Here is a 25155-nt window from a genome sequence, read left to right as displayed (position 1 = left end):
CTCCCCCTGCTTGTGTTCCCTCTCTCGCTGTGTCTCTCTCTGTCAAATAAATAAAATCTTAAAAAAAAAAATCTAATAAAACTAGCAACCTTTCCTCAGAGAAAAGCACAGGTGATTCCACAAGGAGCCCATCCAGGGCCAGGTGAAGCACGCCTGATTGTTAAAATGTGAGAGGCAGAGAAATGGGCCCTCTTAGAAGGGCTGCAAATGTGAACGGTCCATTGCCTGGGCTGGCTCGCTTTCTCACAGATGCCCACGGTCCACTAGACTTCGTCTGAGCCCCAGGCCTGTGTTTTAATCCCATTATTTTCATGGGATGACTCAAAAGGCCTCAAGATTAAAAGCCCTAACGCCCCACCCACACCAGGTTCAATCTCTTCGTCCTTTCGAGTTGGAAAGAACCTTACAATTTGGAAGTGGGTTTGGGATACCTCTGCTGTGAGCCCCCATTCCAGCCGGGAGGGGCGGGTGCAGCAAGCTGCATCATTAGGACCAAGATCAAGGACTCTTGCAGCCTGGTGTCCCATTCCCTCACGCCCTGGCCTGCCCCGCCAGCAGCTGCCCCATGCCTCCTAACCCTGACGCCCTGAGGCTGGCTCCTTTCCAGCCGGCCCCTCACCCCACGCGGCCAGGACCCTGGCCTTACTGTCCAACGGGGACAGAAAGCTAGCCAGATTTGCTGCAGACCCCACCGCAGGAAAACTCCGTCCGTGAGAAGCCAAGTCCAACAGACCCCTTCTTTCTTAAAATGGGTTCCTTACAGGACTCTTTTAGGTAGCTAGGCCTGCTCTCCCAGATCGGAAACACAGCCCGACCTCCGAGCGCTCAGCACACAGGGAGGTAAACCAAGTTTGAGTGAACAACGGTCAGCCGACTTCCATGGCCACACGAAGTAAACAGTCCGGTGAACCATTAGGTTTTCCTGCTGAACCACCCTTTTTTCCCACCCCTTTTCCAGCCTGGACCCTCAATAATGCCAGCCCCTTGCTGAAGGCATCAGCTGAGGTCACTCATAGCTACGGAGAGGGTGGCGGGTTAGCACTGAGCTCAAGGTTCACCAGCTCCACTGGACATTCCAGACCCACGCGCCATTTTTCTGGACATTTTCTCCCAGTATTGCTGGGACTAACCCACCTCCGCTCCTTATCTCCTGGACCTACCTGGCCAGATGAGACCTGCCTTCGAGGAAGAGGCTGCATGGAGGCGACAGAGGAAAGGGGAGGGGCAGAAGAAGCTGTCTACAGCCCGCCCTAGGACAAGATCATCAGCCAGTCAGCCAGGTGACTTTGAAGACAGAGTTCTTCAAAAACCCCAGGGCAGGGCCAGGTTGGGCGAGAAGAGGTCAAGGTCAGCCAGAGATGGGCTCAGGCCAGGGTGGGAAAGCGCAGGTGTTCACACACAAAAGGCCACCTCTGCCCTGCTCCCACCCCGGGGGGACTCAAAGACGAAGCGGACATTTTGAAAAATATAAAATTTTAATAAAGGCTACATCTCTTAATTACAATAATTATTGTACCAAGTAATTTTCCTTAAATGAACTCTTTATAATGCATAATTTACAGTATAAGTAGAACAAAATGCCATGGCAAAAGTCATTGAGTACAAGACTTGTAGTAAAAAGGCATAAAATATATTTATACATAAACCCCTTTCAAAAAACAAGGGAAAGTTGGAGCCCTCAATATAGGGCGACACACGGAGCGGCACACCGTGCAGGTACAGGTACTGTACTGATTTCAAGTCAAGCACTAGAGATAGTGGATTAATACTCTTCTGTTGTACAATATATACAGACGTATAGTACAGGTAACAATGGCCAAAACAGAATGTACAGATTAACTTAACACGAAAACCCGAACGTCAAAATGGAGGTGTCTGGAGGAAAGGGTGCTGCTAGGTCTTCCCACAACTGTCCGCTTCTTTGCAGGGCAAGGGGGGAGGGGTGGTTGCTTCCAGAACAGCGGTGGTCCAAAGACTAGTTAAAAAAACCAACCAACCAAGCAACCAACCAAAACTCCAAGGAGTTGTTTCAATGCAAGCACGAGTTGAACTCCAAGGTTCTGGCGGGCCTCAGCCACTGGGAACTGGGCCTTGGTGGGGAGTTAGGAGTTACTGAGGAAATCTGGGGTCCCCAAAAGGAGGCTCCCTCCCACCCCACAATGGATCCCATCCCACACGATGACCCCAAATGGCGGTGATGTTGCAACATAAATCACTCCTCAAGACCTTTATGACAAAATAGAGCAGCATAGGAAAAAAAAAAATGCACCAATTTTCTGCGTGTGTCAATGGTAGGGCACCATTTTAAAGTCTATCTTCACTTGGAGAAATGCAGGGCAAAGCATAATTAATTCCCCTTTTAATGAAGAAATCATTAATGCGCCCCTAGCTCAACTCCCAAGTTTGGACAGGACAATTAAAACTTCCCCTCTCCCCCTACCGTGTTTAAAGCAGCATATCCATAAACTGGGGACGGGGGTGGGGAATCAATTGTTCAATAAATAGCAGTAAGGATTCCTGTTCAGGTAAGCTATACACAGTTTCTCTTAGTTTATGGATTTCAGATCCCTAGGCGGTCATATATTATGTATGGCAGTCTCTCAAATACAGTCAGCATCTTCAATAGCCAAGAGTGGTCATGTTTTTAATAAATAGTTCAGGCTTTTCTTATCTCAGTACCCAGCTCGTGAATAATGAAAACCAACCTCCCCGCCCTCCCCACCCTCCCCACGTGGCCGGTGGCCAATTCTTCCCGAGCTTTTTGTCTTCTTCATTGGTTTAGTTTTCCTTCAAAATGTCTCGTCGCGGTCCGTCACGGCCAAGGCCGGTGGCGCGGGCGGTGGCCCCGCACCTGCGCCGGGGCCCGACCCCCGAGGCTCAGTCGATCCTCTCCACCTTCCCCAGAATCCTGCCTTCGTACATGGGGAGCACCGCCTCATCGTCCCAGATCTCCTCAAACACAGCTCCACAGGCAAACTCGTCGCTTGCTTTTTTGAAGTAATACCTTAAAAGGAAAACCCAAAGAGCGTCTTGGTGAAAAGTGCGTTTTCTACTTTGCTTAGGAGAAAGGTGATGTCACCACAGAGGACGGAGGGGTCCTGGGGGTTCTGCCGCAGCAGGTGTGCATGGGAACCTCTTGGCCGCCTCTGATCTGCTCCGGCCGCCAGGGCGCAACCAAGCGGCCTCCCACCTGCAGTCTTGGGCCCAGAATGCTGCCCCCTCCCCAACACACACTCTGCGGAGAACAGCTGCCTGCTTCTTCCTCCCCTCATGGGGAGGGCTGTGGGGCTTGGGAAAGGCAAGGCACACCTGGTCCATTTGCAGCAACAGTCGGCGGGGGGGCTCCTCCAAGAGGCCCAGCCACCCTGAACCCGGAGAAGTCTGTGGAAGGCTCACACGTCTTCTGTCCTTCCCACCCTGCAGCACCCACAGGCCCGCTCCTCCGGCCTGTCCCTCCCACAGCCATGGGGACAGGCTGCTTCCCTTGCTGGCCGCGGCAGGAGGCTGGCCAGCGCCATCTTGCTTCCCAGGGTTGCAGACAGCCCCGGCCCCAGCTACTCTCCCCTCTTCTCCCTGTTCCCCCCCACCCCACCCCACCCCACCCCTCCAGGGTCAAACACTAAAGACCCTTCTATTATGCCCCTTGATTAAAGGCTCCTTTTATCCCACCCCAGACTTCTTTCTTCTAAGGCTGTTTAATTGTGTGGACGCAAATGACCGGCCTCTCTCAGGAGGGCCACATTCAGAAACAACTGCTGTCCTCCAGGCAGGCCCACTCCCCGGCCCCTTCCTTCGCCAGCCCCTTCCAGGGAGACCCCTCAGACGGATTAAACTCGCCCCTGCAAGCTGTCACCTTCAGCCAATAAAGGCCACTCGTGGAGGGAGGGTCCCGGTCCTCTGGGGGGAGGAGGACAGCTCTCTCAAAAAATTTGTGTCTCAGGGTTACAGTTGTTTTTTTCTCTTTTTCATTTAAAAGGAAAAAAAAAAAAAAAGAATTCCCCTCGGTTAGAGCTCAACTTCTTTCCTCTTTAATGAAAGGAAGCCAAATACTTTCATAGGAGATAAGGCTAAATAAAGTGAACCAGCTGGGTTTAGTCAAGGTTCCTTGTTGTTAGTGTTCCCAGCTGGGCCACAGCACCAGGGTGAAGGGCATGGCCCAGACGGGGCAGCGCGGAGAACGCCTCCTCTCCAGCGGGTTGGGGTACTTGGGGAGCCCGAGCAGGGACGGGGAGGGGCACAGCACACGGGACCCCGGACAGTGGCGGGGGGAGGCCCCCTCCTGATACGAGGCTCCAATTCTGACGCCACCCTCGGTCATGCCCCTCAGCCCCCCAGCTCCGACCCCTCGGCTCTACCAAGTCGGGCTTCCATGGCACCCCTGAGCACACATACAGTGACCTTCTTCAGAACTGTAACCTCTTCCAGAGAGGAGAGAGGCCACATTCCCTCGGCCCCGGCCCCAAGACTTCAAACGCACTGCGCTGCCCTCATCTTCTCCAAGAAACGGGCTTTTCCACTGCAACATGCTTTATGTGGCAAACTGCGCTTTCTTCTGACATCTGGCATCAATAGCGTCTGGCACGTCTGGATAGACTGTCCTCCTTTTGAACCCCTGCCATGTTGAGATTACTCAGTGCAGCCCAGGTCCCCCCACTCCGCGGCCCCATCCTCGCTGGGCTTTTTATTGGGGGGTGAGGGAGAGCACGCGGGAAGACAGGGCACCACCCCCGCTGGGAGGGCCAGGCCTGGCACCCGGTTGCCTCCACGTGCCCGCTCCGGCCGGAGAGCCAGTACAGAGAGATAAGACGGCTGGGAAGGGTCTGGCCACAGCCTGATCCAATCAGTAAAGAATTTGAGAGTCAACCATTTGTGCAAGTCTTTGTGCATTAAAGGGGAGGCCGGGGCTTCAAAGCCAGGCTTATTAAGTGTGCCTTAGGAAAAAAAATCAGAGCCAGATGTGGCCGGAGTGGCTGAGCGCGAAGCCCCCCCTGCAGCCTCCACTGGGCGCTCCAGAGCCCTTCTCCCCTGAAGGTCACCTGCAGTTCCACTCAAAGTCCAGCCGAGTCAAAGCTGAGCTCAAAATGAATCCCTGGAGGGGCACACTTGTGTAATTAGTTTCACCTTGTGTCTGTTCAAGATAAAAAAAAAAAAGAAGAAGAAGAGGAAGAAGCAGCAGCATTAGGAGCCAGGCCTGCTCCCCAAACCCTCGGATACATTTTCAGAATCGTCTCTGCCCTGGTGTCAAATGGAAAGCTCTAAAGCCCAGCTCCACGCCCTGCTCCTCAGTCACTTACAGGGTCTGAGCCCCCGAGCCCCAGCCTTTCCCTGCAGAGGGATCACTCTGGGCCCCTGGCCCAGCCAGCTCCCAGGTGGAGTGGCTGGGAGAGCCTCAAGGGCCTGCTCCAGAAGGGATGGGGTCTCGGGGCCTCGGAGGCGGGCTTCAGGGGCCGGGGCCCACCTGGCTGGTCGCTCGTGCTATTAGACCTCCCCCCTCCCATCTCGGGCTCGAGGTGGGGCGGGTTGGCACCTTCTGATCACCGACTGTGCCCCTCCTTAAAGTGAGTGCGCGGCACCTCGCGTGCCCCTCCCTGGTCCTGCACACTGCAACCCGAGATACGGCTGGAGCAGAGCCCACATATTCCCTTGGGAGGAAGGCCATCAAAAACGAGCAGCTAGGACTCTGGATAAACGCAGGTGGAGTCATCACCCCACCCCCACCCCACCCACGTTCAGGGGGAGGTGACCAAGAAACGGTCCCCGCTCTAGAATCCTCTCTGGGGCCCTAGAAGACCAGGCAGGTGTCTCCACCGCGCAGACAGGGAGGAGGGCTGGGGGGAGGGCAAGTGTCCAGCCCCGGCCAGTTGGTGCCCACGCATGCGGCCTGCCCCCTCTCTGTTACGGACGCAAGAGCATTTCTGCTTCACATGACCCGTTCCACACCGCGAGGCAGCTCTTCACGGAGAAAGGCTGAGGAAGGAGAATGCTGTCTCCATTTCCAGGCCCTGGCCTCTGCCCTTCCCCAAGCCTTCAGTGTGGACACTCTCTCCTAAGACCCAAGCCTCCTCATCGGTCGGTCTGTCCGTCCGTCTCTCCCTGACACACACACCGCTCTCTGCCTTTCGGGAAGGGCCTCAGTGAGATGGCCCAAGCCCAGCTCTCCTGGTCAGGCCCCCGTTCTCCTTCAGAGTCTCGTTCACCTGGGTAGAAAAAGCCCATCCAGGTCCCCCCAGAGCCCTCCCAGCGGTCTCCCTGCTGCTGCTGCTATTTCTGTCGGTGGCGAGGGGAGAGAGGAAATGAGAAGTAACAGAAGCGCCAGGCAGCCCAATGGCCTCCCTGAGCGCCCCCTGAGCCCCCTCCCGATGGCCCCTCCGGGTCTGGCCAGGCCAAGGAAGCAACTCTGGCTCTTGGTTCTGGACAAACAAAGTGTGGAGCAGCAAGAAGCCGCAGGGCTCTTACCTATAATTTCCCTTTTTGCTGAGCTGCTCTTTAAAGTGGCCCAGGGTCAAGCTCTGAGCCTTCAGCATCCTCCTGTATGGAATTTCTTCTCCACAGAAAAAGTATGTGACGACCAACTCGCTGGCCTGGAGTGCGTGGACCCCCGCCAGCTTCTTTGGCTCTTTGTGACTGAGAAGGAAGATGGAATGCAACAAGTTCAGCATTTGAAGGCGGCAAGCGCACACACCACACACACGCACGCAGGATCTCGAACACGTTCTCCGGAGAGAAAGCAAGTCTGCAGCTATGAGCTCAAAGGGGGCCTGGGTGTGGGCCCCCACTCCCCTCCTTCCCATGTCACAGAGGCAGCTACTCTGGGGGCCCACAGTCCAGGTCCTCTGCATGGGGCACCAGGAAGGGACAATCTCCTTTGGGCTGTACACACTGCTATTGTTCCCCTCACTACCACCAAATGGGGTCTCTTTCGGGATGGCACAAGTGGGGTGCTTGCCAAGGAAGAAGCAGGGAGAAGCTGCCACAGAGCCATGGGTTCACTCAGCCCAACAAGGGAATGCTGTAGAGACAAACCCAGAGCATCCCCTGGACGGCATGGATGCCAGAGCCCACTGGGATGGTTAGCGCGGTCATTCCGACCTCCCTCGTTTATTCCGCGTTTGCAGAGTGGCTTTAAATAAAAAAATAATAATAATAAAAAAAAAAGCTGCAGGCCTTTAAATATGGCTCATTGCTCAAGATGAACGAGCAAAGGAAGAAAAGTTGAATTATTTAGACCATTTTAGGCCCCCGTAGCCGATTTCTTTCTAAATACATCATCCTGGAATTCAACGGAGCCAGGCTTCTCGGCCCACTTGGCAAGAGCGTAACCTTATGGAAAGAATCATGGCATTACTGGGGAAGACACGGCGCTCTCCCCAAGCAAAACAACAAAGACTGTCCTCGGTCTCTGCGGTGATGGAGAAGCACCTTCCTGCTCCGCGCGACGACACGTTTCCAACTTGCTAGCTCACAAGCTGACTGAGGGCAACGTTTCCACTCGGGGTTGGGGACCCCCTTTTATCCATCTGCTCACGGCTGCATGTCTCAGCTTTTGAGGAGTGTGTACCCGGGAAGCCCGGGTACATCGTACCCCATCGTCCCTTCAGGAAGCAACACCTGTTGTCCAAGTCACAACGCATTTCCCAGCACGGGCAGGGTTCCAAGATCCTGATTTATGGCCAAGATCCTGATTTATGCAATAGCTGCGTTTACTGTTCCTAGTGGCTACTCTTCAAATCAAGGGGATTTTATGTACCAGGAAAAGTTTTCACAAATCCCAAGGCCAGGGAGTCAATGTCCTGAAATATAAAGCATGAGGGGGCTCTCAGCAATGTCAGGTAAAGACACTCACTCTTCGGAAGCCACGCTGGGGTTGGAGAAGGGCGCGGCTCCCGTCTGACCGGTGGCCGAGTGGTTCCTGTCCCTCTGCTGACCGCCTGCACAGCATCTGAAGACACAGCAGAAGCGGAGGACGGAGAGTAAGGCAAGTGGGGAGCAGACAGAACAGCCAAACACTCTGGGCCCTCACCATAGACCCAACTTCCATCCACGGGGAATAGCCCTCCTAAGCCCCCTGGGAGCCTGGGACGGGGCGACGCCAGCCCAGGCAAAGGGCCGAGGCCCTGGATCTGCCATCTGCCATTGCCTCTTACATGCTCATCTCCCCAGCCTTGTGCGATTGGGGCATTTTTAAGGAACAGATGAAAATTCACTCTCCTCCCGGGCCTGCCTTGCCTAACAAGCAGATCCTGGCTGGCTCTTCAGAACAAACAGAAGTAAGTAAAAGGAACCACTTCTAGCAGAGGGGAAGGAGACGCGCACGTGGCCAGAAGCCGTCCCTCCTCCCTGAGGAGCGCTCGGGACCCTCGCCTCCGCACCGCGACCACTCACCGCTGCTTCGGGGGCTTGGACACCTCAGCCAGCCGGCGGCAGGCCTCCTCCAGCTGTGCCAGCGTGTTGGGCGGGGCCAGGGGAGGCATCGCAGGGTCCTGGGTGAACGGGTGGGCTCGGGGGGCAGAGCGGGGGTGCCCGTTGCTGCCCCCCAGCAGGTGGTGCCGGCCGGCTCGCTCGGCTGGGGACGCACGGGCGGACTCCAAGGGGTAAGCCTTTTTTGTGCTTTGGGCACTGAGCAAGGAGGGAGAGAGAGAGCAGAAGGAAAGAAACTGGGTTAGAAAAACTGGAAAATGTGACTTCAGTAGAAACTTCTCCATCCTGCCTTCAGAGAGAGAAGAGGAAAAAAAAAAAAATGACCCTATCATCACATGGACAGGGGGCGGTGCCAAAACAGGGCATTTTTGTGGTCTGCTCAGTCCGACGTTTACCGTCAAGACGGCAGGAGCAAACGGTCCCATCTGTTTTCGGCCGACTGCAGGAACAGCCATCCCCACAAGACCTCCGCGGCGGCGGGTGCTGTTTACCTAGGGGGCTTGGGTTTGCTCTGCCGCTCGCTCTCCAGCATCCACTGCCAGACATCCTGCGACCTGTCTCCTTCCTCCCCGGGAAGCTGCAGGGCCCCGGCTCCGCCGGGGGCCCCTCCTTCCCTGGCGGGCAGGGCCAGGCCCGGCTCCACGCTTTTCCCATTTCGCTTGGGCAGGGCACTGCCTCTGTTGCTGTGGGGAACCAAGAACCACACCCAGCCCAGAGGCCCCCGTTATAGCTCTGGGACGCCTCGAATCCAGACAGGTCGGCGAGTGGCGGGGTGACACGAAAGACCCATGCACCTGCTTCCCCTGCCCCGCCCCCTCCCCCCCGCGCCCGCGCCCCCCTCCTGGAAGCTAAATGCCTGTGACCTCTGAACCGCCCCCCCCCCCCCAACCTCGCACCTGCCCCGGGGCTCTGGGTGGGAGAGAAAGCCCCACGGGGACGCTCTGGTCCGCCCGACACTCACCCAAACTGCTCGGCCTGCACGGGCTCCAGAGCCTTGGGGTGGCTCCTGCACTTTGAGTAGCAGTAATAGCCAGCGCCCCCGGGACAGAAGCAGCGCACCCTCTGTGCGGCCTCTGCCTCCATCTCCTCCCTGGTCTTGGGGAGGCCGTGGTGGTGGATGTAGTGGTGGTGGACATGCTTCGTCGTCTGCTTGGTCACGAAGCCCCTGGCTCCGAGGAGGGGGCAACCGGCCTGTGGGGCTGCCACGGGGGGCAACTTGCCCCCGGGCGGGAGCAGGGGGTGGTACTGCTGCTGCTGGTGGTGGTGGTGGTGGTCGGGGGAGCGGGAGCGGGGGCTGTAGCGGCCCACGCCTGGAGACTGGCAGCCGGGGGTCTTGAGGACCCTGGACAGGTGGTCGTCCAGAATGGTCTGCGGGTCCTCCTCGTAGCTGCCAGAGGGCAGGAGAGAGAGGGGGTGCGGGGCAGGCCCCCCGTCCCTGGGGCTCAGCGCCAGCTCGGAGGCCTCCTTCTCTTCATCCTGGAGGGGGAGGCGGCAGAAGGGGCAGCGGCCGGGTAAGCAGGAGGGGCCGGCCCGGGCCGCCAGTGGGTCAAGGCGAGGGGTGGCGTGCGGACGCGGGGACTGGGGAAGGGCCAGGGCCCGGTGCTACCTCTCGGATCTGCTGCAGGCGCTCCTCCAGGCTGTGGCGGCTCTCCAGCTCCAGCTTCAGCTTCTCGAGCCTGGAGATGAGCTCGGCCGCGAAGGTGGCGGGCTCCACGGGGGTCATCTCCTTGGGCAGGCGGTGGGTTCTCTATGGGGCACGGGGAGGGAAGACATGAGGCATGTTAGGCGGGACCGGCGGTGCCTCCGCCGGAGCTTCCCGGGCCTGGCGGCCTCGGCCCTAGGCACAGCCCCTGCCGCACGGACGGACAGACGGACGGACGGGCGGGCGGAGAGCGGCAGGCACGGCGCCCGGGCTGCTCAGGAGCTTTATGCGCCGGCGCCGCGGCCTCACGGAGAGCCATGGTCCCCACCAGCGTTCGCCTTGGGCAGGAGCAGTTGGTCGCGCTCCGAGAGGCCCCGCTTGTTCTCTCTGTGGTACGACCAGCCCATCAGGAGCTACTCTGAAGTAGAGAATCTTCAAAGACTGTTGTCAAACAAAAAAAAAAAAAAAAAAAAAAAAAAAAGCAGCCTTCTGCGGTGGGGAGGGGAGAGGGACCAACTCAAGGAATAAAAAGTAGAGTCTAAACAGAAAGGGAGCTGGAAATTTGAAAAAAAAAAAAAAAAGATTGGAAGGGAGGTGGGGGCAGGGGAAAGAAAAGGGGGGGGAAAAAAGGGAGTCACACGGCCGGATCAGAAGAAGTGGTAATTTATTTCGTGGCCGCACACTGCGCACCTTTGAGGTGGTGTTGTCTCAACACTGTCCTAGATCTGCCCGGCTCTCTGTGCCCCTCCTCCCCGGCTCTTTGTACAGAAAATGAAGGAAGATGCTGCGGGCTAGCAGCAGAGCACCGCTGAGCTGGGCTGCCTGAAGCTGGTCTATCAAGGGAAAAGGGAACATCTCCAAATCAAGTACAGAATATAAAAAGGCATGGAGGGTGCCTGCCAAAAGCAGCAAACAGAGGACTCCCACCACCCGGCTCTCCGTCCTCCGCCAGTCCTCCGGCCACTCCCTCCCCTCGGTTGTCGGCTTCCTCCTGCCTCAATTTCCCTCTTGCTCTGCCCTTTCCTTCAGCATGGGTGGGCGGCGGCACAAAGCCGACCCGCAAAGGCCCGTGTTCCCCCTGCAGCTGAGCTGGGCTCACGATGGCGACCAGCAGCCACTGAGCCTGGAACTGCGTGGTGGCGGGAGGGGGGGGTAGAGAAAGCCGAAGCCCCCCCCCCCCCAGCCCCCCCCCCCCCCCAGGAGCCGGCTGCTCTCATGCAGGCTGGCTCGGCTCAGCCTGGATCAAAGCGCTGCCTTTTGGAGAAAGTCGATTTGCACACCCCAGGACAAAATCATCTAATTTACAAGCTTGGGCAGTAGAACTTTTATTCACACACATACTCCCCTGCACCCCCACAGCCCTGCCCAAAAACACTTGTATCCTCAATACTGCTGTATTTGCGGGGTAATATTATTGAGGTGGGGGATGCTGAAGGGCCCCAGGAAAGCACTGTAATATGCTAAATTTTCAGACCAAATCAAGTCCTCCCCGGACTGTGTCAGGGGCTTTCAGAGGGGAGCTGCTCTAGTGAAAACAATCCAGTAATGCAACATGGGATTAGCAACTGGGTGTGTTAATTTTCTGAACGCAACATCACTGATGGGCCAACTGAATTCTCAGAAGCTGGCCGGAAGGATTCTTGAGCGGAGATGCCGCTGGAAGCTGGGCACTCTCCTCCCCTCCCCAAGGAACAGTGTTCTTGCAATCTTGGATGTCAGTGTATGGCAAGAAGCACAGCTCCTAAAACACAGACGAGGGGGCTCTGCTGAGTTTAGGGGGCCCCATGCTGGCTGCCCTCCAGGACTTGGAAATGGAAGAGGAGATACCAGGAAAGGATCTTCACACCAAGCTGGCCTCTCATGTCAATCACAGGGGGAAGCTGCTCATGAGATCCTACCTTCCAAAGGCTTCATTCATTCAGCATTCATTAGGTGGAGATTCAACAGGAGGTTCTAAGGCCAAGTTCTGGGGTTGGGAACGGACAAGACGGGACAGCTGCCCTCCAGAGCTTTGGAAGTCAACAGGAGAAACGTCCCAGGGATGCAATTTCCCTTCTGCGGGAGGCAGAGATTCCTCTAGCCTCCTCATTTGCTGATTCAATCAACACGTTTTAGTAAGTGCCTGTTACGAGCCAGCCACTGTTCTAATTGCTGTGGACAGGGCATTTCACAGAATAGACAAAACTCCCTGCCCTCGGGGGGCCTCCATTCTAGTGGGAACCCATGGAAGGAAGCACAGTTTAACTCCCGCCATTGCTTGGTTTCTGGAAGAGAACTGCTTTGGTCTCTTTTTTGAAAAGAATTTTCTTTTTTGAATTGAGAAAATGTAGAGGTTCAAGTAGGTCATCTTGAGCTTCACTCTGCTCAGCATCACACCCCAAGGAACCAGGTAGCACCTCTTGCCTGGTTCCTCCCTCTCTTCCCTTTCCCCTAGAACACCCCAGGCACTGCTGCTCCTCTTGCCGTAGACCTTCCCCCTCCACCTCCCATTCCTCTTCTGCAAGATTCAACATGGCCAAAAATACCTGCCTTCCCCCTCCGGACTATACTCACCGGGAAATGAGGTAGAGACACTTGGCCATTGGCCTTCACACTGCGATGCATTTCTCTCTGGAGCTGTTTCTTACTCCCCACACGGTAAGGAGGGATTCCATCTCTAAGGGAAGGGAAAAGACAGAACCCACAGCCTCGCGAGGATGCTTCCAGCGAGATCCCACCGACAGACGGGGCCCTTGCACGCCTCCATGCATGTGTGCCCCCGTCCTGGGCCCTATGGCTATTCCCAAGGGGAAAGACCAATCCAAGATCAAACTGCCAGACCCTCTGCTCATCAATCACCTCTGTCAACTTAGCTCCCTCTCAGATTCAGGATCGACAGCTCGGAAAGAGCTTGGTAAGCTCCTCCCTCAAGCTCTGCCTTTGGAACTGGCTACATTCTAGCCAGCCCAAAGTGAAGGCTCCCCATTTTATCTTACAGGTAGCCCAAGCAGGAGAACCTGAGGCCCCTTTGGTCCTCCTTACAGTCGACTGTACTGCCCCAAATCAGGATGCCAGGGCCTTCTGGAGCACACCAGGGCAAAATACCACAGGAAGAGGAACCAGGCCCACAGAACGCCGAGCCAGGCATTAATGAAGGGGTGCGTCATTCTCCAACAGTCAAGCCCCCAACTCTTGCCAAATGTCTTCCTCTTATAAATCAGCCAAAAGAGTATCTTTGGGCTCCTTCCTTCCCTTGCCTCCAAACCCTGCCACCCCCCAAACTAAGGAATTCCCAAGGACACATGACCAATGTGGGCATAAAGAGAAAGCCCCTACTATGTGGCACTCCAGGCAATTTCAAATATTTGAGTACCGACTATGTGAGACCTTGTTCCAGGTGCCGGGTGAGACAGCAGTGAAGGAAGGGGATAAAAATGCAGAAGACTGCCCTCACAAAGCTTATATTCTAATGGGTGGTTAAGTAAGAAGCGGAAAATATCAAAGCAAAATCTATAGCATGGTGGAAAGTGGTTAAGTACTGGGACAAAATACAGGGCAGGAAATGGGAAGAAAGGATGGGGTGGGGGTGAGAGAGTTCCAGTTTAACATGGTGGGGGCTACCAAAGAAGTCCTCGCTGCGAAGGTTACCTCTGAGCAAAGTCCTGCAGGCAGGATGAGCCCCTGTGTCCTTCATCATTGTATTCCAAAAAAAAAAAAGAAAAAAAAAGGAAGCAAGTGGAGGAGGTAAGAAAAGTAAAGGAAAGCCTCCATCCACCCCAGCTTGTCTTTACTAAGACATGACCTGGAGTTGCCATGATTTTTTTAAAAAAAGAATTTTGTGCTTGAAAGCAGTCAAATGGTCAAGGTGTGACTCTTTTCCCACTGCTGTCCCTTCTAGAGGCCACTTATTGACAAAAGCTTCAGAGTTCCAACATTCCCACAGTGAATCATACTTGGAGGCTGTAAATATTGAAATTAGGTATTTGGTTATTTCCCTTTTCCTGGCGTTTTGTTCATCACAGAGTGGAAGGAAGAAAAACATCTTTGGCTCACCAGCCGTGGGTGAAAATCAGCAATTTCTAAAAATACCCAGGAGCAGCCAGGGGTAACTGGTTGACCTCTAGCTCCTCATCTGTAACGCCCTAGAATTCCAAGTGGCTGCATTTTCCAGAAATCTGTTGACCTAAGCCAGATCACTGGGCCACCATGGGGATGATACAGATCATGGTCAGTCAATACATCCGGGAGGTAGGTCAGCCCAAGTCTGGCTAGGCATTAGCACAGAAAGGATCATTTTATTGAGGGTACAGGGGGAGAAAAGGGATCAATATCTAAAGCAGGGGGTGCCTGGGTGGCTCAGTCGGTTAGGCGCCTGACTCTTGATTTCGGCTCAGGTCATGATCTCACAGGTTGTGGGATCAAGCTCTGCATCGGGCTGCTCACTCAGCGGGGAGTCTGCTTGAAAGAGTCTCTCCCTCTGTCCCTCCCCCTCTCCTTGCCTGTGTGCTCTCTCTCTAAAAATCAATAAATAAACCTTTAAAAAAATATATATCTAAAGCAGGAACATACACACGAGGGTGAGTCCTGTCCCAGAAAAAGGTCAAGAGGGCCTGAGATAGCACACCAGTTGACTAGTACAGGCTAAGTCTCTCACAGCCTCCCACTCACTTGACCAGGCCCTCAAAAGCCAGGTAGGATAAAAGCTTCTAAGTCCAGAAACTTACTGAACCACCTGGTATATATTTACCAAACCTCAGTGTTTTCACCTTGGGATCACCTACAAGATGGAAGAAAAGTGGGTGCTCACGAGCATGCCTGGCTTGACCAGTAACCAGATTCCACATCAGGGGCTGAGTCCAACGTGAGGCTGCCCGCCCCGAGGAATGTGTTCCCACTGTCGGTCAGACACATGTGACATATAATCCAACTTCATCCCAAATTCACCAAGTTTTACAGACGGTCAGAGACCCGCTGTGGCTCTCCTGGGGTCGATCAGTAGCAGTTAGACCCAGGATCCAAATCTGAGCCACTGCCAGACTCCAGAACAGGTGTCCTTAACTCAGCAACTTACCCTCCCACCCCGCCCGGAGGAGCCAAGCTTCCTGAGGGTCCGGTTCCTAGGCCCTGTGAAATAACATGACATTCTGAAGGGGCAAATGGAAGATTTGGGGAAAATTCTGGAACATCCTACCCCACCACTTGGTACTCACCGGCTATGGGGCATGCCAGGTGGTTTCCAAGGCACAGTGAGGATCCCCTTTCCCTTGTCTCTTGCCCAATGTTCACGGTGGAGTGAGGGTGACCGTGGGGGTGCCCCAGGTTGCTTCTCACACTGATCTAACCAACTTCCGTTGCCCCAGGGCTGCCCCATGAACAACGTCCACGCCCTTCTCCTCACCAGCAACACCTCTGCGGACTTCGAAAGAGTGGCTGGCCCCTGCCCCAGGGCTCTTCCTGACAATCTTGGGCGGGCAGTAGTCAAGCCCCCCATGGACTTCACTGTGACGCAGGCAAAGCTTGAAGAGTCCTACAGGAGTTCCCCATCCATCTCCCCCAAGACTCTGTCCTCAAGTCTCTACAGCCTCTTGCTCTTCCCCTTTCCACCCAGATGGAAATCAGTGGGAAGGTTTTTATACCTCTTTTGCTTTTTCCATACAAAGCAGAAGAAAGGAGAGAATTGGGGAAGTCCGTATAGAAAGGGGGAGGCAGGGAGAAGCAGGTGCCTGGCCGACTGAAGGTGAAAGAAACAAATGATTTCGGTAAAGGAGCCAAGTGCAGGACAGGAGACCTGTGACCAGGGCAGAGAAGACACAGCTCAACCTGCAGAGGCTCAACAAGGCGTTATTTAACAGGTGCCTTCATGGAAACAGGGCTTTACCTCCCCACCAGCCAAGAATCTTCTTCCAAATAGCCACGTGTGCCAGACGAGGGCCACTCTTCCGACTCAGGCTCTCGAACTTTACGACCCGCCTCCCAGACGCTCAGCACGGCGAGCTGCCGAGCGCCGGAGCTTTGGTCCCCATACGGTCCTCCTTCACTTACAAGCACTTTAGCTAACAAGCCCACTGCTGGGCCCGGCTGTGTACCGGGGAGCACTGGTTTTGAGGCGTGGACTCCGCTTTGCTGCCATTAGAGCCAAGCCAATTAGCTTAGCCTTTGGACTCCGCTGGGCCCAGCCTAACCTGAGCGCCGTCCTCCCGAGGCTTAGCAGTAACCGACTCCCTCACACACGTGTCCACTCCCATTCCCATCTGGCAAGCACTCGGAAGGCAGCCTCTGATCGCTGCCAACATCAAAAGCCTGGTTTTGTAAGATCAGATCAGATCTGAACTTCACCTGGGTGCCTTCCCTGGTGCCCAGAGTAAACCCATGAATAAGATATAAGGAAATACAAGTAAATAAATAAAAGAACCCGTGCCACCCTTCCGCAGGAACCTCGAGGAAGTATCTGGCGCTGGTTTTGTGATACCCGGAGAGGGAGAGACCTCCACGCCAGGCCGATCCTGACTCTGAGAGCAACTTTGCACAAAAAGAGAAGCCCGAGAGACGCCCCCTGCGTCACAGGCATAGCTTCCACGCTTCCTGGCTGCCCCAAACACAGGAGCCACCCTTGGGCAGCGCAGAACCCGCTGTTTGCCATGGTTTCTGCCCCCGGCTGCATCCTCCTGGGCCTGATGCCCTGGAATGGCCCCATGAGCCTCTGCGCCCAACACTCCAAGGGACTGGGCCTTAGGACTTGGCTGGAGTCTGGCAGCTAACTTCCTCCCCCCCCCCCCCCGGCCCCCACCCCCAAATAGAAAGTGATTTCTTCTGAGAAGGCAAGTTTCAGACTAACAGGCTCATAAAACAGCGTTCTCAGAGGCCTACTATGAAGGCCGGAATCCCCAGGCAGCTTTCACAGGCTTTTTACTTAGCGGGAAAACAGAAGTCAGCAGTGGGCTTTGGGAGAAGGCAGGGATTTCTTTCGAGCCCCCGCCAACTCTGACCCTCCAGGCCCCCCGGCGCAGGGCTCCCTGGAACAACCGAGTGCAGGCCGGCCCTGCCCAGCTTCTACTCGGGCCGTCTTGCAAAGGCCCCCAGGACTTAATTGGTCCTGTCGCAAATGGGACGATTGCTTCCCGGGCTTGTGTCTAATGAACTCCAACCTTCTGGAGTCTATTGAAGGCCGCCTGTGACCCCTTCTCCCCCTCCCCGGCTGGGTCCCCTCCCCAGCCCCTGGCAGCCCCCCTGGCAGCCAGAGCCGCCCATTGTGACGGGGGGAAAAACAGCCAGGGCTCTTTTCATGCTTTATGGGCGCTCCCATTCACTTGTTCAAGGAAATTTCAAAGGGGCCTGCTACCCTCTTATCCCCGCTAAGCTTCCCCAGAAGAACAATGGGCTGAAAGCGGTTCAGTTCAGCTTTTCATCCCCCCACACACTTTATTTCTCGCCTGCTCCGTGCTCTCATCTGTGCGAGGCCATAGGCAGAGCTGTGAAGAGGGGCCTAATCCCGGCCCTGGGATTCCTGGGTGACCCCCCGACACTGGGTAGATCACACACAGCCAGGGCCAGCCGGCCAGAAAGCGGCTCGCCCAGCCCGGGCTCTCGGTGCACGCCAAGCCTATGGGGCGGGGGCGGGGGCGGGCAGGAGGGCCCAGGCCAGGGGCCCCCGGGGCCTGGCAGCCCGAGACCCACAGGAACCCCAGCCGTCCAGATGATGGGCTCTTATTCCAGAGACCTCTTTGTCCCCACTGTGGTCTGCAAGAAGCAAGCTGCCCTGGACAACCAACTCCGGAGAGAGGAGGATCCCACACTGATTGAGAAATTCGCCCCGAGTTGGTATGAACCTGCCTGAGTGGGTACAGCTGCACCGGCCGCTCAGGATAACCTGCCCACTTGGCCGGGAGAAGGCTCCGAGACCCCCAACACTGACGCCAAGAAGGTCAGGCCCAACACTGAGGCCCAGGAGCTCCGACCCTTCCAGGCGTGCTCCCTCAGCCTTGATGTCCTGATTTGCCCACACCCATCCAAGGCCGCTGACAACGCTGAGGTCCTGCCACGCGGGACCCAGGGGTACCCAGTGTGCCCCAAGGAGAAAGCGGCACATCGAGGGGCTGGCCCCTTTCGGTCTCTATAGCCATGTGGACTTTACCGGCCCCCCCCCTACCCCGGCGACCTAGGACAGCTGACTGGCCAAGGTAACTCCCCCAACCCTGGACAGGGGCTAGCCGGGGCTTCCAGTCCTCAAATGTCTTAGCTGATGCAGGAAGGGTGAGAACTTTAAAGTCATCTCTAAAAAGAAAAACTGAGCAAGTTCTTCTGGGAAGGGAATAACGAAGGGAGGTGGGGGGGGCCAGTGCTGGGGAGAAGTTAGAACTTCTTCCCTCCTACCCCCCCCCCCAAACCATTAAAAAAGAAAGCAGTGTGATTCCCTAATAAATAAAAGAAGCTCAAAGAGGCTCAAAGGTCTCATTCTCAGCTGGTCCTCCCCACACCTCCTGTTGGAGACGTCCATGTCTGCGGGGCGGGGCGTGACAGGCCAAGGGTAAGGGCTTTGAACGAGAGCTCCACCCTCCTGCACCAGCACTGGGCCCCACTGTCCCAGCTGTGAAAGTCACAAGTGACCGCCTACCTTTCTGACTGGGTCTTGTGAGGCTCACACACATGTGGGGACTCTACACCCAAGTTAACTCAGCATGAACCCAGAACAATGCCTCAATGGTGGGGACCGCAAGGGCCTGAAAGCCAGCCAAAAACAGTCTCTACGAAAACCAAACAGAAGCCTTACAGTCTTAACTACATTTGACCTAGGAGATTCACTCAACACCCTCATTCCAACCCAACTGACTCTCCTTTTACTCAAGACGCTAAGACTCCCCTCCCCACTGCCACGCAATCCAGATAGAAGCTAAAGGAATGATGTGGCTAGAAGCGAGCACACAGACAGGAGCAAAACAGGACAGCAGAATGACCAAGAGAAAAAAGAAGAACCATTTTTAAAAAGTGGGGGTGTTGCCAGTATGTCTGTGGAGGGGCAGACAACCTTACACGGCCTTGTATGCTAGGAGGTAACACTACAATATAGTATGGAAACAGATCTCGATAATGACTGAGATCAAGCAATAAATGATGCCTAATACTATTCAATTAGAATAGAACAAAAAGGTATTATTTTAAGGACTGTGACCATCAAAGGGTAATTTTTCTCAAGTATGGACAGAAAACTAACTTCCATGGAACCCCGCATTTCTGCATGTTGGATGAAAGAGGTGTACCCTTATTCTGTTTCCATTAATGCCAAAATGCTCTTCTTGTATTAAAATGGAAACTGTCACCTTGTGGCTCTCTCCCTTTACTGACAGGGGGGTCTGAGATAACACAAGGAAAGCCACTGGGAAAACCAACAGTAGAATCAATCCCAAACCAACCTCATCAACCTCCCTTCCAACTGGCTCCATGCCACAGGCCAAAACACAGGATACTGGCCAACAGAAACCAGATCATTTCAAACGAACTGGAAGAAGAGATGGTCCAGTGTGAGGATCCTAAAAGGAACAAACTCTACATACACCATTAATACATGGCTCAGTGGGTTTGCCTTTCAAAACTGTCCCCTTGGCAAAGGCGATTCCTATGGCAAACACACCTGTGGAACATCTTCAAAGACCATTTCCAGAGCGGTAGTTCTCAACTGGACATTGCATGAGCTCCTGGGGGACTTTTGCCCAACCCCAGGCTTCACCTCCCTTGGCTCTGAATTAGAATCTCAAAGGATGGAAAGAGATGGGGATACCCCGGCTACACACACACACACACACACACACACACACACACCCTTAGATGAGACTCAGGGAGAATGACACACACACACACACACACACACACACACACACACACACACACACCCCCTTAGATGAGACTCAGGGAGAATGACACACACACACACACACACACACACACACACACACACACACCCTTAGATGAGACTCAGGGAGAATGACACACACACACACACACACACACACACACACACCCTTAGATGAGACTCAGGGAGAATGACACACACACACACACACACACACACACACACACACACACACCCTTAGATGAGACTCAGGGAGAATGACACACACACACACACACACACACACACACCCCCTTAGATGAGACTCAGGGAGAATGACACACACACACACACACACACACACACACACACACACACACACCCTTAGATGAGACTCAGGGAGAATGACACACACACACACACACACACACACACACACACACACACCCTTAGATGAGACTCAGGGAGAATGACACACACACACACACACACACACACACACACACCCTTAGATGAGACTCAGGGAGAATGACACACACACACACACACACACACACACACACACCCTTAGATGAGACTCAGGGAGAATGACACACACACACACACACACACACACACACACACACACACACCCTTAGATGAGACTCAGGGAGAATGACACACACACACACACACACACACACACACCCCCTTAGATGAGACTCAGGGAGAATGACACACACACACACACACACACACACACACACACACACACACACACCCCCTTAGATGAGACTCAGGGAGAATGACACACACACACACACACACACACACACACACACACACACACCCTTAGATGAGACTCAGGGAGAATGACACACACACACACACACACACACACACACACACCCTTAGATGAGACTCAGGGAGAATGACACACACACACACACACACACACACACACACACACACACACCCTTAGATGAGACTCAGGGAGAATGACACACACACACACACACACACACACACACCCCCTTAGATGAGACTCAGGGAGAATGACACACACACACACACACACACACACACACACACACACACACCCTTAGATGAGACTCAGGGAGAATGACACACACACACACACACACACACACACACACACACACACACCCTTAGATGAGACTCAGGGAGAATGACACACACACACACACACACACACACACACACACCCTTAGATGAGACTCAGGGAGAATGACACACACACACACACACACACACACACACACACCCTTAGATGAGACTCAGGGAGAATGACACACACACACACACACACACACACACACACACACACACCCTTAGATGAGACTCAGGGAGAATGACACACACACACACACACACACACACACACCCCTTAGATGAGACTCAGGGAGAATGACACACACACACACACACACACACACACACACACACACACACCCTTAGATGAGACTCAGGGAGAATGACACACACACACACACACACACACACACACACACACACACACACCCTTAGATGAGACTCAGGGAGAATGACACACACACACACACACACACACACACCCTTAGATGAGACTCAGGGAGAATGACACACACACACACACACACACACACACACACACACACACCCTTAGATGAGACTCAGGGAGAATGACACACACACACACACACACACACACCCTTAGATGAGACTCAGGGAGAATGACACACACACACACACACACACACACACACACACACACACACCCTTAGATGAGACTCAGGGAGAATGACACACACACACACACACACACACACACACACACCCTTAGATGAGACTCAGGAGAATGACACACACACACACACACACACACACACACACACACCCTTAGATGAGACTCAGGGAGAATGACACACACACACACACACACACACACACACACACCCTTAGATGAGACTCAGGGAGAATGACACACACACACACACACCCCCTTAGATGAGACTCAGGGAGAATGACACACACACACACACACACACACACACCCTTAGATGAGACTCAGGGAGAATGACACACACACACACACACACACACACACACACACACACACACCCTTAGATGAGACTCAGGGAGAATGACACACACACACACACACACACACACACACACCCTTAGATGAGACTCAGGGAGAATGACACACACACACACACACACACACACACACACACACACACCCTTAGATGAGACTCAGGGAGAATGACACACACACACACACACACACACACACACACATACACACACCCTTAGATGAGACTCAGGGAGAATGACACACACACACACACACACACACACACACACACACACACACCCTTAGATGAGACTCAGGGAGAATGACACACACACACACACACACACACACACACACCCTTAGATGAGACTCAGGGAGAATGACACACACACACACACACACACACACCCTTAGATGAGACTCAGGGAGAATCACACACACACACACACACACACACACACACACACACACACACCCTTAGATGAGACTCAGGGAGAATGACTGTTCTCCACCCAGAGATCACCACTCACACACACACACACACACACCCTTAGGTGAGACTCAGGGAGAATGACTGTTCTCCACCCAGAGATCACCACTGCATGACTTCAAACGTGACAGGTGGGGACCACACTTATTAGTTGTGAACACTGAGTAACATACAGAATTGTGAAATCACTATGTTGTTTACCTCAAACCAATAGAACACGGTGTCAACCATACTTCAATAATAATTTTTTTTTTTTAAATAAAGGAACAAACTCTCAGTATGCCAGATGCACTTGTCTTCAAAAGATCCAAGATCAGACGACTTTGGAGAGAAGCCCTACTTAGCGGTAGAACCTGACACGGAGCAGGCACTCCGCCAACACTTAGTGAACGGACTGCTGTCCACCTGAACACTTCCACGAGGGAACATGATGCACATGGACCCAGAGAGAACTCTGGGTTTCTGCCCCTCACCTTCAATGCCTCTTCCTTCAGAAACAATGCACACAAGCCCTTCCCACGCCACCCCGTCTCCCACCTGCTGGTTCTGCAGACTGGACACCTTGGGGTTCAGGACCAGCCATGCACTTCTATCCAGGGAAGAAAGGCAAAAGGACAACCAGAAGATGGCTTTCTAAACTCAGGACCCCATCGCCCTCCCAACCCTGCACCGCAGCGCTGGCACACTCCCCTCCCACCAAGCAAATGTACGTACACACCTGGATGGGGTTTGTGAAGCCAGCAGAGGAGGGCTGAGGACTCTGCCCAGCTGGCCGGGTGGGTCACACTGCCAGCCATATACATGATGGGGACACCAAGATACTTACACGCTACTGTCCGTCATGGACATGGAATCATCAGTCAGTGCATCGCTGGATATCTCGCTATCGTTGGCGCTGGTAGCTGGCGCAAAGACATAGCCAGAACCTACATGGTATGGATTAACAGGATCGCTCCTCTTGAAGGACCTGCAGGAAAAGTACAACAGCAGTGCATCACGGCTTCGCACCAGGCAACCCGGGGACAAGCGCGGGCATGATCCCGCCGTGCGCGAATGCCAACCTGCTGCCCGGGGCCAGTCGCTCATCTGGGCAGACAGCTGGGGCTACTTAAGGGAGGGCAGCTGAGCCACCAGCTCACCCTGGGAAGAAAGCAGGCTCGGTTCCCCTGCTGCCCAAGGGCAGGTCTGCCAGGGACAGAGGAGGCCACAAGCAGCCCAGGGGATCCTGCCAAGGGCTAAACACACACTCAGATAGAGGAAGGCACAGGACTCTGTTCTAGGAGGGGAGGCTATCAAATCAAAGAGGAGAGTAACTCTGTAGAGGCGAAGGAGTCTCCCTCCCCTCCACCATATCCAAGCCTGCACTAGAACACGACGGTTTTAGGGCCCCAAGAGGTCTTAGGCATCCAAACTCCCCATCTGGGGTCTGTGAGCATAGTTCCAAGCTTCAAGCAACCCAAGGCCTGGCATCGCCTTCTCATTTCCATCCCGGGCCCAGGACACTGGATGGAGGGGACAGAAAAGCTCAAGATGAGGTTCAGGACTTGCACCCCACCTGGAGCTGGGCCTCCACTGGGCCCTGTCCCCCCACCCCACACCAGGCTAGGCTAAGATCAAGACCAGCTGGATTCAAATGAGCAGCACAGCTGTTTCAAAGGAAGGCCCAGGCCTTTCCTCCGGTGTCTCCTGCCCTTTGTTTCAGTGGCCTCTGCCTCCCCATTCTGCCCTCCTGATCACCTCCCAGAGCCACCAGTGTGCCTGTCCCCTGCTGGGCTGCATTCCTCCTGTGTCACCAGCCAAGGACGTTAAGTGGGGGGAGGAGGAGGAGGGGGCCACTGTGGTTGGCGGGCTCCAGGAAGGGGCCCGTCAAGCCCGAAGTCAGAAGAGGCCCCGCTGACAAAGACCCCGGCATACTCCACTGGGCCGACCGCTCTAAGCCCACAGCAAAGAAACCACCTGGGGTGAAGGGGAAGGCCTAGAAGAGAGAACCCATTCCATCAGGCCATTGCACAGGTCTCTTAAGATGGCGCTGGGGGTGGCAGATGAAAGGGACTCATGAAAGGTCAAAGCAGCCTCTACATGCCATCGCCAAGCTCCTATGCAGCTCCTCTGTGGGTAGCACGGTGCTGGGCTCTGGATGGGCCCCGCCTGGGTCTCTGGTCTCCTGGCACTAGTGGCCTGGTCACCATAACGGGGGGGGGGGGTGTCACTGGGAAGGCATGGGCTCACAAAGAGGGGCGCGCCTTCACACACATCACATCCTCCCGAGCTTGCAGCCACCTGGGGGAGGAGGTGTCCAGGGCACACCTCACCAGAGCGCCTGGGGTGGCCCCACAGGACAGCAGCCTGCCCGAGTCAATACTGGGGGTCATGGCAAGACACGGATTTCTTTGGCTTTCATCCAAACTCTCTCTGCCTCCTAATAGAGACCAGCCTCAAAGCGTCAAAACATTCTAGCAGCATGTGGGACCCAGGCTGTGCCACCAGATTGGATAGGAGGAGGGTTGGGTGTGGGCAGGAGCCGTGGCTACAGTTTGGTGTGAGGGCCTCCTCGGGGGGCAGCTGGGATGGGAAAGCCGGGGACGAGTCGGGCCCCATCTCTAAGGCCTACACTCCAGACAGAGTGAGAACACAAACGAGGAAAGTTACATCCAGAGTCTGAACGTTTTAGGGCCAGAACGAACCTAAGCCAACCTCCTCAGTTTAGAGATGTGAATAAAAATCAAGAGTTGCCTTAGACAGGACAC

General features: G+C 54.7%; 1 protein-coding gene across 6 annotated transcripts in view; it reads right to left on the bottom strand.

The window, feature by feature from the left end:
* Nucleotides 1–1479: 1479 nt before the first annotated feature.
* The window catches only part of AXIN2 (axin 2), a 33447-nt gene continuing 9771 nt past the window's right edge, over nucleotides 1480–25155 (bottom strand). For 3 of the 6 annotated variants that reach the window (XM_027567913.1, XM_027567912.1, XM_027567911.2), the window contains exons 3-11: nucleotides 23235–23375; nucleotides 12614–12716; nucleotides 10025–10165; nucleotides 9380–9894; nucleotides 8910–9101; nucleotides 8383–8616; nucleotides 7844–7939; nucleotides 6457–6624; nucleotides 2872–3004 (exon numbers count right to left, since the gene is read on the bottom strand). In XM_027567913.1, the coding sequence (XP_027423714.1) occupies nucleotides 2878–3004; nucleotides 6457–6624; nucleotides 7844–7939; nucleotides 8383–8616; nucleotides 8910–9101; nucleotides 9380–9894; nucleotides 10025–10165; nucleotides 12614–12716; nucleotides 23235–23375 (1717 nt within the window). In that variant the 3' untranslated portion in view covers nucleotides 2872–2877. Of the gene's footprint in view, nucleotides 3005–5036; nucleotides 5129–6456; nucleotides 6625–7843; nucleotides 7940–8382; nucleotides 8617–8909; nucleotides 9102–9379; nucleotides 9895–10024; nucleotides 10166–12613; nucleotides 12717–23234; nucleotides 23376–25155 lie in introns of all 6 variants that reach the window. The other 3 variants (XM_027567916.1, XM_027567915.1, XM_027567917.1) reach the window with 3 other exon arrangements.

This window comes from Zalophus californianus, chromosome 16, assembly GCF_009762305.2.
Source record: "Zalophus californianus isolate mZalCal1 chromosome 16, mZalCal1.pri.v2, whole genome shotgun sequence".
NCBI classification, from domain to species: Eukaryota; Metazoa; Chordata; class Mammalia; order Carnivora; family Otariidae; genus Zalophus; species Zalophus californianus.
This window is presented reverse-complemented; position numbering and strand designations above follow the sequence as displayed.